The sequence below is a fragment of the Oncorhynchus gorbuscha genome, linkage group LG05 (assembly GCF_021184085.1).
Source record: "Oncorhynchus gorbuscha isolate QuinsamMale2020 ecotype Even-year linkage group LG05, OgorEven_v1.0, whole genome shotgun sequence".
Classification (NCBI taxonomy): domain Eukaryota; kingdom Metazoa; phylum Chordata; class Actinopteri; order Salmoniformes; family Salmonidae; genus Oncorhynchus; species Oncorhynchus gorbuscha.
This window is the reverse complement of record NC_060177.1, coordinates 27,159,578-27,172,940: the sequence shown is the minus strand read 5'-3', so window position 1 is coordinate 27,172,940 and position 13,363 is coordinate 27,159,578. Positions and strand designations below refer to the sequence as shown.

General features: G+C 41.7%; 1 protein-coding gene across 3 annotated transcripts in view; it reads right to left on the bottom strand.

The window, feature by feature from the left end:
• Nucleotides 1-13,363, bottom strand: part of LOC124035769 (myotubularin-related protein 13-like) — a 156,162-nt gene that overhangs the window by 68,226 nt on the left and 74,573 nt on the right. For all 3 annotated transcript variants that reach the window (XM_046349440.1, XM_046349441.1, XM_046349442.1), the window contains exons 4-7: nt 8,847-8,969; nt 8,023-8,133; nt 6,407-6,512; nt 237-369 (exon numbers count right to left, since the gene is read on the bottom strand). In XM_046349440.1, the coding sequence (XP_046205396.1) occupies nt 237-369; nt 6,407-6,512; nt 8,023-8,133; nt 8,847-8,969 (473 nt within the window). The remainder of the gene's footprint in view (nt 1-236; nt 370-6,406; nt 6,513-8,022; nt 8,134-8,846; nt 8,970-13,363) is intronic.

The following is a 13,363-nucleotide window of genomic DNA, read 5'->3' as shown; positions in this document are numbered from 1 at the left end:
AAAATGTCAAAAAGTCAGATGGCAACGCAATCAACATGAACATCTTAATATGTTTGAACTTTCAATGGACTCATAATCAAAGCCAGCCTAAGTGTAACAATTTTTACTGAGAAACAAACAAATAACGATAATAAGAAACATTATCATTTAATTCATACTTGGTGCAAGTCATGTCAATAGCCGAGGTGTAATGCAGACTCATGGGGAATGTGGAGACAGACGGGCCAATCACGTACCTGTATTTGAGGGGGAACATGAGTGCCTCCAGGGCACGCGACGCCTCCCCTAGTCTCTGGTAGCTCGTAGAATGGAACAAAACCTTGTGTTCGGTCAGAACCGCACAGAAAAGACTCAGAACATTCTGGATTCCTGGCAGAAGAAAGTAGAGAGAATGTGTAATTAATGAGGTATTCGTTTGGACACATTATAATTTTTTAAACTGTTGTGGGTGGATTTTATTTCTATGCTGAGCAAACAATACTCAGTAAATTATATTTCTTTGGAGTGATAGAATGTGGTGTTTTCAATCATATGTGACTAGTTTGTTGAAATTATTGGAGTAAAGATCTGTTTTGCAGAAGAGCCCGGATCTCAATCCCACTGAACACGTCTGTAACCTGTTGGATCAGAGGGTGAGGGCTAGGGCCATACCACCCGAAAATGTTTGGGGGGAATGGCAGGTGCCTTGGCAGAATTTGCAGGTGCCTTGGCGGAAGAGTGGGGTAACACCTCACAGCAAGAACTGGCAAATCCGGTGAAGTCCATGAGGAGATGCACTGCAGTACTTAATGCAGCTGGTGGCCACAGCAGATAATGACTGTTACTTTTGTTCAGGGACACATTATTCCATTTCTGTTAGTCACATGTCTGTGGAACTTGTGTCTCAGTTGTTGAATCTTGTTATGTTCATAGAAATATTTACACATGTTAAGTTTGTGAAAATAAACACAGTTTACAGTGAGAGGCAGTTTATTTTTTTGCTGAGTTTATTATACACAGGCGTACAAAACTTTAGGAACACCTACTCTTTCCACGTCAGACTGAATAGGTGAATCTAGGTGAAGCTATGATCCCTTATTGATGTCACTTGTTAAACCCATTTCAATCTGTGTAGATGAAGGGGAGTAGACAGTATAAAGAAGGATTTTTAAACCTTGAGACAGAGATTGTGTCTGTGTGCAATTCAGAGGGTGAATGAGCAAGACAAAATATTTAAGTGCCTTTGAACGGGGTATGGTAGTAGGTGCCAGGTGCACCGGTTTGAGTGTGTTAAGAACTGCAATGCTGCTGGGTTGTTTAAGCTCAAGTTTCCCATGTGTATCAAGAATGGTCCATCACCCAAAGAATATCCAGCCAACTTGACAACTGTGGGAAGCATTGAAGTCAACATGGGCCAGCATCCCTGTTGAGCTCTTTCAACACCTTGTGGAGTCCATGCCCTGACAAATGGAGACTGTTCTGAGGGACCAAAGGGTGTTCCTAATGTTTTGTACACACAGTGTATATAATTAATGATAAGTAAATACAATCTCAAAAATAGCCAGAGGAAATGACACGCTATGAGACAATATAAATAATATGTCAAATACCAATATGACAGTCCAGTCAAATTCTCAAGTTTACAGTTCCTGTTATTGTTCCCTATCAACCTAGTGGTAGACCCATCCATCACTCATTACAGAGACAAAGACAACGGCACACTGGCAGACATATCTGCAGTCCGCAACAAACTGAGGTCCCTGATTCTGTGTCTGCCTCCAGCTCAGATAGACCCTGATAAACAGGAATGGGAACATGAACATAGTCTGTTCCGTTGTTGACTGACCTGGATCTCTCACAGCGACATAGGCTGGTTACATTTTATGTCACCTCAACATGACTTCCTGTGTGGAAGTGTATAGGTCTGAGGGGACTAACCTGGCATTTTTGCACTTGGCAGCCAATTAGGTTTCACAATGGCCTCCTGAGGTAAGCAGCCTGGCTTGTTTAATGCCCTTGAGGTGTTTACATATCTATGGGAAACAGCAACACATTTCCGACCCTAAAAAACAAGAGACAGACCGGGCCAAGACAAAGGCAGCAAACAACAAACAGCCTGTCCACGGCCTGTCCATTCTATCCCTTTGGGGGCCACACTTCCTGTGCAGTGTGACATGTTGGACGGACATTCCTCTAGGATGACCTCTGGACACAGTTGTGCGTGGACATGCTACACGTTTCCTCACCACCCACTAGGTCTGGGCCTTTTCCCCAGGTCTTGTTTGGTCATAAGGTGGACAGAATAACTTAGTACCTGACAGGCTGGGAGAGAGACAAAGTCCATCACACAGGGGTGGGGGTGGGTGCAATGTAGCCTACTGTAAGTTGTACTGTATTTCATGTTATAACTCAAATCTGTGTTTAATCATTTGTTCTTACAGATTTGACTGACGGTCATGATGAATCACATGCATTTAACATGTTACACTAAACACATGACTTTAAATAGAGGAGGAAAAGAGGACACAGGCCAGCCCACATGGAGAGCAAATATGTTGCAGATTCATGGAATAGAATCATGGAAGTATGAGAGATTATAAATAATGAGAGAATATGTTCTGACATATGATCCAGACTTTGGGCTGTGCAGCGGTTGCATCGTCACGATACTCAAACACGCGCAGTGTTTCCACTATAATTTTTTCCCACCGGCAAAGGTAGAACGAATGTGAGAAGGTCACTTGTGATGACATTTTGAAAGGACATTCTACCCCCAAAAATGAGGAAAATAAAACATGTAAATGTTGACACCATCTGAAATAACCTTCAGCTCATCTGATGCAGCATAGTGGCTTTAAAGCCCCCATGCAGTCTTGGTAAAAATAAAAAATAAAAATCATTCACCACTGTATGTCTAATAAATCACTGTGTTTTTATTTAATAACTCCAAAATATATTTCTAAGTTTTATCCCTGAGGCTCCTTTGGCCCTTGGTCTGAACGTGTGGACGTTAGGAAACAAATTGTTTCGATACTGTATTTACATACACAGCCCTGATTGGGCTGATAGGATGGTCTAGACTCTCGAGCCCCGCCCCTAACCTAGACGAACAGTCATTGGTCTATTATAATCAGATCACATTGTGATGTAATCATGTGGATCAAAAAGTTCCACCTCAAGACGCTGATTTTCCAGGAATATTTCCCCCCCCAAACAGCTCTTACATAAAAGGCCATTATCATAATATTCACAATTTCAGAGTGTTATTTTACCTCATAGTGTGGAAATATATTTAAAAAAGGATAATTACATTTTTAACTGCACAGACCCTTTAAATGAATAGGCTGAAGCATGGGGTTGCCCATCTGCATTTACTTCATTGAAAAATCTCAAGACTCTAAATGCATCCAATGCTACATGGTACAAATACACGTTGTAACTAATCACACTCCGATCTTAAAATTGCGTCTCGGCAAAGATAAAACCAAAAAACGTGGCGGCAAACAAATTAACAGCAGCGGCCCGCCCCTGCTAAATTAATATAGGGGGAACACTGATTCTGCACTCAGAACATACTCTCAGCCTGCATTGTATAACAGTAGTGATGGATGGGCGATGCAAGGTGCTTCGCTTACACAAGGCGCATGATCTGATCACTTCTGGTGCTGTTGGAATGCTTATCCTTCATGTGATATCATGCAGTACTGATCAGTTCTTACAGGACATCGGTCACATCACCTGTAGCCCAAGGACATGACAGAGAGCATCTCTTAAGAGTTGCATGCAGTCCTATACAAGGGTACTGTAAGCAAACAGCAGTGGCGTGAGGTGCCCAGGCCTCTCTGCCTGCCCATCATCTTCATCGGTCAGGGACAGGGGCCATGTTCAGATCCAGCGTAGAGGGGAATGGACACACTACTTGTCACATCACAACACACAGACACATTCCTCCTGATGGTTGGACAGAGCTGCACAGTAACAAGCCCCATCTCCTCCTGTTACTCCAAAAACAGCTGTCTAGACCTGAGGAGTTTAGATATATCCTCTATCAAACTCCGGGTAAATTCAAAACTTAGGAATGTCAAATTTAGAGAGACGTATGAATTTGGTCAGTTTTATTAGCTTTGTGGACTGTTCCTGGATAACATGTGCAGTATTTGGTAACAAAAACAAAGAAGGTGAGGACTGACACAAACCATGGCTGAGGACAATGTCAAGGTACAGGCCATCTCTGTGTTTATCCAGGTTGGCTACAAACACATGACTTGAACATGACCCTGCTCACTTGTGTATCGGTAAAGCCCCCCCTACTCCTATGTGCACGTCCACTGCTCGCTGTCAAATTAAACACAAAGGAGTATGCAAACTATTATTGAATTCCTCAAGGGGTTCAGGGCCTAATGCTTACAAGAAACATAATCCATTTAGTTTTGTAACACATTCTTCTAATCACACTAAATAAGGGCCTATTTCCCCTTAAAAAAAAAGCATCAGAAAATTTGGATTGGATTTCACTTATTTACGAACTCGCCCTCAACATCAGCCCCTGGAATGTAGACTTGACTTCTGCAGTGATTTGTGTGTATTAGAACCGCATACTTGAGTCCAGTGTATGCACGAATGCAGTGAGCAGGAATTTGGGACAATATAAGGTAACCACGTGAAGCCACCAACCCACAGCAAAGCTATGTCGTGTGTACAAGAATGCAAAACAGACAAACGCAAATCCTAGTAAAGGAGGAAACATACAGTGCCTTGAGAAAGTATTCACACCCCTAGACTTTTTCCACATTTTGATGATACAAAGTGGGATTAAACTGGATTTAACTATTATTATTTTCAAAATTCTTCAAGCTCTGTCAAATTAGATGTTGATCATTGCTAGACAACCATTTTCAGGTCTTGCCATCATCTTCAAGCAGCTTTAAGTCAAAATGAACTCTGGAATATTCAGTCTTCTTGGAAAGCAAATCCAGTGAATAGTTGGCCTTGTGTTTTAGGTTATTGTCCTGCTGAAAGGTTAATTCATCTCTCAAAGTCTGGTGGAAAGCACACTGAACCAGGTTTTCCTCTAGTATTTTGCCTATGTTTAGCTCCATTCCGTACATTTTTTTACAGTGAAAATCTCCCCAGTCCTTAACAATTACAACCATAACATGATGCAGCCACCACCATGTTTGAAAATATGGAGAGTGTTACTCAGTAAAGTGTTGCATTGGAATTGCCTCAAACATAACACTTTGCGTTCAGGACAAAACGTGGTGAAATCCCTGAACGGTTTCCTTTCTGTCCGGCAACTGAGTTAGGAAGGACGCCTGTATCTTTGTAGTTACTGGGTGCATTGACACCCCATGCAAAGTGTAATTAATATCTTCACCATGCTCAAAGGGATATTCAATGTGTTCAATGTTTTTATTTTTACCCATCTACCAGTAGGTGCCCTTCTTTGCGAAGCATTGGAAAACCTCCCTGGTCTTTGTGGTAGAACCTGTGTTTGAAATGTACTGCTCGACTGAGGGACCTTACCGATAATTGTACTTGTGGGGTACAGAGATGAAGTAGACATTCAGAAATCATGTTAAACACTATTATTGCACACAGAGTGAGTCCATGTCATGTATTATGGTTGAATACTTATTATGGTTGAATATTGACTCAAGACATTTCAGCTTTTCATTTTTTTTTTTTTTAAACATAAAAAACATTAAAAAATAAAAATCCACATTGATATTATGGGGTATTGTGTGTAGTAGGTAGGCCAGCGACCAAAAAAATCTACATTTGATTAATTTTAAATTCAAGCTGTAACACAACAAAAATGTGGAAAAAGTCAAGGGGTGTGAATACTTCCTGAAGGCACTGCACATGTTCATTTGTACAGCATCTAACCCAACTGCTTAGTGGCTATTCAGTTTGAGAGTTTAAAATTGTGATTTGGACAGATGCTTTATTCATAACCATGTGATCATCCGCATAGTAACTCTAAACCTCTTAATGTTGGAGTTGAACCTAAAAAGGTTTAATACCATCAAGGATCAATACCGGATAACCTGTCATACAACTAAGCTACTTACTAAAATAAACAAAGAAAACGATGCAAACAATATGATTAAGAGGGATGTTCCTAATATCTGGTACTACAGTTCGTATTCAGCTGTCAGGTTATTTGAGCTGACCCGCGTAAGCATGTTACCAGGAAGCGTAAGCTAAATTACAATGTGAGCTGTGTATACTGTGACTGTACGTGACCAACAGGCAGAGCAGCATAGAGCTACTGTACTGCAACTAAGTAGACCCGATGCAGACCAGACTGTATGTAACGGAGGGAACATGATGGTGCCATAAAGTGGAGTCGAGTTCATGGAGTTTGGGTTTGACTGGTGGTACTGTAGTGTAGTAATGAGGAAGCAGAAGCCCAGTGACATACCAAGTTGCTGGAAGAGCAGGGCCACACTCTTGCATGTAACAGGCAGGTTGTCATTCAGAGGGGTTTGGATTAGCTGTCGGTCGCCAGCTCCCAGGGAAAACAATTTCTGTGGGGAAAAACACCAAAGTGAAAAGTCCTAGGTTATATGAAAAACCATTGGATGGGTCTATCATAGAACTAGACAAGACTGTACAACAGTTTCAGAGACAGACAGTTTTTTTCAACAGACATCAAAACATGTTTTCGTGGTAATGTATATATCATTAGGAAACTGAACAAGACTGTAACTCAAAACAAGGCCAAAGGTCATATACGCAAGGGAGAAATGACAGTACAATGGCAGTTAAGGGATCCACTGTGTGAGTGTTTTTTTGACGATCTCCCAGAAAAATGAATAAAACACGTGTTGTTGAACCCGATGGACATCGCAGCTGCATGACTGAATTAGCCTTTTGAATCAGTCCGGCTGCAATGGGAGAAACCTCAATTGCATGTTAACCTAAATTTCACTGGCACGGCACAACGCCTCTGCAATCCATTAGGGACAGCAGCGTCCGTCGCTGTATCCAGTGTGGCTGAGGGTGGAGAAGTAAGCGTACCAGTGGAAACAGTGTGTTCGCATGAACGCAATCAGTACGTCTAATTCAGCTAAACCAATGTTGAACATGATAGGGGGACAGACAGTGGTTCAACGGAGTTTGGCTTTTTTTTTTACCTGACAAAGATCCTAGTGGATTGAACCATGGTCAATAAAGGTATTAATTGGGATCATAGCCTTTCAACTGAGTTTGAACCAGCTAGAGAACAACTCTCTGTTCCCAGATTCATGACATTCCTTCATGTTTGACAGTCTGTTGAAGGATGAGTTTGTTCCACTCCTGAGGTTTCTAACTCATGTTGTGTCACTACAGCCGAAAGCCCTCGGCTCTGCGGGGAGCGGCGATAGTTTGAGGAGGAACACTGGCATGTGTTGGTTGGTAAATTACATCAAAAACACTCAAATTACACTAAGGTTCAGGATGTGAACTTAACCATGGGTCACATTCCTTCCCCTTTACAAACACAGATGAAATATTGTCCCGTTTTTTAAAGCCACATTGATCACTATTGTCTAGACTTTAAGGGAACAGACCAGCGTAGGGTTTTGGTTATACTGTAGGACAGCTTCAGATGTGGTTTTTAATAACCTAGTGAGATGTGAAAATATAAAAACAGGCCCCCTACTTTGTTTTTTTCTACCCTAGTTTCACTAAGTAATGTCATCAGAAGAGCAGCTAGAAAAATAAAATAGTATTATGAGGACATTTCTGCGCGCGGTGGTACAGCAATCTATGGCACCATCTAGACGAGGAATGCATGATTGAATGGAAAGCAAACGCACATGGGCAAAAACATTACTTCCTTCCTCACTCACACTCCACTTGTAGGAGACTGAAACTATAATAAGCATCAGGCTGTCAGTGGGTAACCAAGCACCTTGTGTGGGTCTTAGCAGCAATATTAACCAAGACTGACCCCTAGTTTTGGGTGGATTCGTGCCTCTGTGGAGAGCAGGTCAGAAGGGTTGAGAGATGGAGGTATTTGAGGAATTGTTTGCTTTAGTAATGCCTGTTTACCTGGGAGCCGCCAGCCACAGGAACCATGCACGTGAAGAGGTTGGAAACCAGCCCCTCCAGGGGGAACGGCAGGCTGTCGACGTACACCGTGTAGATCAGGCCCAAGCAGCCCTGGGGAGGTCAGGAGGAGACAGACACACAACCAGGTCAACCAGCACACTCACATACAGATGTATCGCAAGATACATACACCCAATCACAGTTTCATGCCTAAATGGACAATCAAAGACCCTGTGTTGGAATTCGTTATCTAATACAATCAGATGTATAGTATTTTATGTAATATTCCTAATATTCAGCTGACATGTGTGGTTTAATGGCAAATCCCTGGGCAGAGCAAAGCTAAAAAATAAATGCTAAAATAATATTTGTGTCGGAGACATTTGAATGCCAAAGTTGAATACTGTAGTGGTCCAGTGGAGTGCCTAGGGACAGGAGAAATCTGCTAAGACCCATTCTGTTCTTAAGTGAGGGATTGGCTGGATATCCTGTCCTTGAGTACTTGCAGAATTCACTCTATAAAGCCAATATGTTCATTCTCCGCACACAGGATCCAACATGATGAGTTCTATCACCATCATGAGGCAATCGATAGCGCAGAAATGAGTGCATTGACTACTGTTTATCATGCCAATGCTAATTAGATAAGATAAGTAAAGTGAACAGTCACGAACCTCATGAATAGGACCAAGAATGTTCCTGGCCAGGTCAACTATAGATAGCAAATAAACCCGCAAAAACTGAAATGACCACTATGCATGGTCATCTGACATTTTGAAAGGAACCTACTTTAGTCAGGAATTAATCCGATATTATCATGTTACCCGGAATATTTCAGGATAATCGAGCCTGGAGACCAGAATGAGACTTTTTGGTGCAAAAACGTGAGCGGGCTGGATCAAGCCATCCTCTTCCTCATCCTCATCTGCATCGGTGGTCTTTGTTCCCTGAAACCGCAAAATAGAAGAAGTTATTCAAATGGGAGAGTTCAACAGTGATATGGGGGTGAGTTAAGACCCTGTGTAGTGTAACCTAACATAGCAGGCGTGAAAGAAACGCCTGAGCAGGGACAGAAACCTTTTCCTAACCCGCTGAGGGTGGCTCTAGTGTTATCTACTGTACATTCTACAGTACATCACATACTGTAGCCTATGTTTGGAAACATGCAAGTGCCATCCCCTCCTCGATAATTCTGATTTATTTATTTTTATTTGACCTTATTTAACTAGGCAAGTCAGTTAAGAACAAATTCTTATTTTCAATGACGGACTAGGAACAGTGGGTTAACTACCTGTTCAGGGGCAGAACAACAGATTTGTACCTTGTCAGCTTGGGGATTTGAACTTGCAACCTTTCGGTTACAAAAAACTCAAAATCGTCTGTTTGCAACATTTTCATGCACAAAAAAACTCAAAATCGTGTGTTTCCTCTGCAATGGGATACAGATTTGAGTTGCAAAAAATCTTCTCCAATGTGTAATACCCAGTAAAACCAATACTCATCACATTTGAGGAGTTGAAAGAGCAACGAGGATTTTCTTCAAATCACCATGGGGTTCATAAAAGATTACTGAGCCCAAGAAAATAGATCATAAAACATTATTTTCATGGAGACCGTTTGAACGAAACCCAGGAGCTTAAGAGAGGAGTGTCATTTCCCCTCCAGAGTCACATACTGACAAAAGGCCAACCATAAATCAGCAGTGAGATGTACAGTATAAGAAATCAAGTCAACTATGCATCAAGTCACATTACTCGGTTTACTAAAATAGTTGTGAAAACACTAACAACAGAGTATGAATAGGCTACGTCCAGTCTGGACTTTACCCATACTGCTTTCTCATCTGTTCAGTTGTTTCTTCACAAAATAGGTTATTTATTTTAAAGACTACAACGTCATAACTTTGGTTCCCTGAGTTGAGGAATAATCTTTTGTGGTTTGGAGATTATTCTAAACTACGGCAACAAACCCAGAACTGGAGGTTTTAAATTCAAATGACATTTCCTACAAAACCGAGTCACAAGATGTAATCAGTATAGAAATAGCTGTAATAAACCCCCTGAAGCCTGAGTATTCAACTATGTTTTTCTCCCATAACAGAGAACCAAAGATAATTAAAACAAAAGCTGCTCGATCTCCGACACCTCTGATCCAGTAACCACACTGGAGATAGACCTAGGCCTACCTGTAGGATATTAATCATTCAGAACCTAGCCAAAATACGATGCAGACATTTGGCTTGGAAGGACATGGCGTAATGTACTATAAATAGAAATTGAGTGACCACGTAAACTAACAGCATATGGGTTAAGTCATTAAGGTGAATGATTTGAACAAAGATACCTCCCCAAAGTGCTCCACTGGGACACAGAGGTCAAGTCTCAGTGGTCTCGTCTCAATCTGGTTCCAATTGTCCCATACCAGGAGCCGTCGGTCCTATCAGTTTACAGAGATAGCAGCATAGCAGCCACACAGGGCTCGTTCCTGGCTAAACCTTTTATCAGAATCACATATATTCCTTCAGACAATGAAAACATGCCACAAGAGCTCTGGCATCGTCCAAGCAGGGGACACAGGATCTAAATATCTCGTCAGATGGGAAAAACATTTCTACAGCATTCTGAGGATTTTGTTCAATTATCAGCAAAAAATACATTTCTGCCTCTCGAATCCAATCACAGAATAAAGCCACGCTGGTTTAAACACAACAGGGTAATGCTCATGATAATGCCCACGTAAATAAAATAAAATAAACATTTAAAACGTATGCTAGCTTACAAGGGTCTACGAAAACCATGTGTGCACTTTTCAGTAAAATGCTTTGCAGACTAGGCCCAATATACTGCACTAACCAAGTTAGGTGTATTTGAACACAGGGCACCTCAAACTAGTGTTGTCACGATACCAACATTTCACTAACGATAAGATACCAGGCCAAGTATCATGACGGCACAGAGAATTCTGATTGGCCTTGCATCCTGTTCGACCCGTCCCCCGACAATTCTTCACGTTTTGTAAACGTTATGCATGTGGTAGAGGTCTGCACAACGCATCACCGGGGGCAAACTACCTGCCCTCCAGGACACCTACACCACCCGATGTTACAGGAAGGCCATAAAGATCATCAAGGACATCAACCACCCGAGCCACTGCCTGTTCACCCCGCTTTCATCCAGAAGGCGAGGTCAGTACAGGTGCATCAAAGCTGGGACCGAGAGACTGAAAAACAGCTTCTATCTCAAGGCCATCAGACTGTTAAACAGCCACCACTAACATTGAGTGGCTGCTGCCAACACACTGCCATTGACACTGACCCAACTCCAGCCACTCTAATAATGGGAATTGATGGGAAATGATGTAAATATATCACTAGCCACTTTAAACAATGCTACCTTATATAATGTTACTTACCCTACATTATTCATCTCATATGCATACGCATATACTGTACTCTACATCATCGACTGCATCCTTATGTAATACATGTATCACTAGCCACTTTAACTATGCCACTTTGTTTACTTTGTCTACATACTCATCTCATATGTATATACTGTACTCGATACCATCTACTGTATGCTGCTCTGTACCATCACTCATTCATATATCCTTATGTACATATTCTTTATCCCCTTACACTGTGTATAAGACAGTAGTTTTGGAATTGTTAGTTAGATTACTTGTTGGTTATCACTGCATTGTCGGAACTAGAAGCACAAGCATTTCGCTACACTCGCATTAACATCTGCTAACCATGTGTATGTGACAAATAAAATTTGATTTGGTACACAGAAACCTGTCACTGATATTCACACTTCTACTCAATAAAACAAATATTGAATTTAAATTCTCACTGTTCACTGTCTACTGCATAGAAGTTCCTCATATTTTCAAAGGTCTAGCTGTGATTTGGCTGGAGGAATGGGAGGAAGGAATATACATGTATAATGATCTGCATGTCATTGTGGCAGTAAGGGGAAAACACTGCATGAAACCTTGACTCTTCAGTTAACAGACAAGACACACACTCCCTCGGTCTCCCTCAAACACACACCTCTCTCTCTCTCCCACACACACATGTACACACTGCTCTCTCTCTGTCTCCCTCATAAAACACACATACACACCACTCTTTCCCACAAACACACTGCTCTCTCTCCCTCAAACACACACACCACAACTCTCGCTCTCCCACAAACATGTACACACTACTCTCTCAGTCTCCCTCAAACACACCACTCTCTCTCCCAGAAACACATTGCTCCACACTTTAAAAATGTTAGGCACCAAAACAGATTGGGGCGGCAGGGTAGTGGTTAGAGCATTGGACTAACAAAATAAAAAATAAAATAAAAAATGTAAGGAGCACCAGAAAGAGAGATTATGAATCCTACTTTTGAAGCAGACCCTTTTCCTTTCTTCCTGGGCCAATAAAATTTGCCTTAACGTACTGTCAAGTTACCAGGTCATTAAGCTAGCTAGGTAATAGGACTGAAAAACATTGTTATCAAAACAATAATTAGCGGCCTGGGATTAGTTTAAAACGGTCCGCGATATGGTTTGTGAAATTAGAATGAAATGAGAGCAAAATAGTGCAGGAAGGAAAAAAGGCTGGTAAGAGCTGCTTTCTTTGCAGTAAAAGTGCAAACACGACTGTTACAAAGCCATTTCTACTCTCTGTTCTTGCTGCGTGACAGTGAACTTTCAAAGCCTATCAGACTGGCCTGTGCTCTTCGCTACTGTACATGTAACAACAGCAGACTGATCCGGGTCTGCATCCCCCCTCGCCATCAAAGCTAAATTATAGTTTTTTAAACAGACGGAGGAATAGATGAGCAGGAAGAGCGGACAGAGAGGAGAGAAGCAGGTGAGTGGTGGCTGGAAGGGGATGTGGCTGGCCGATTACAGCTGCCACGGGTGATGTGCGCACGAACGTGAAGTGGACATTATTGCACCTGCGCAAACAAGAGACTAGCATTGCTTAAATTCAACTGAATGTCTAAACAAAACTGACTTCATAAACATTTGATAATTTTTGTAGTATTATATGAAACGGTAGTACGGTATTCTAAAATGTTGGCATCATGATGTTTTGGTACTGTGGTATTACCGTGATACCGGTATACCGTGCAACACTACCTTAAACTACTTTAGCATCTTGCTAACCTTGTTAACAGTGTAAATGTGAATATTGAGAACATAGGTCCTGGCTCTGGTGCATACCTTTGCAGTGGATGGTATACTATATCAAGCTGGTCCCTAAACCATAAGATACCGCAACAGTCACCTACACAGTGAGAAACCAGCCCCACATCTGTCCAGTGTGTGATCCAAACTCTTA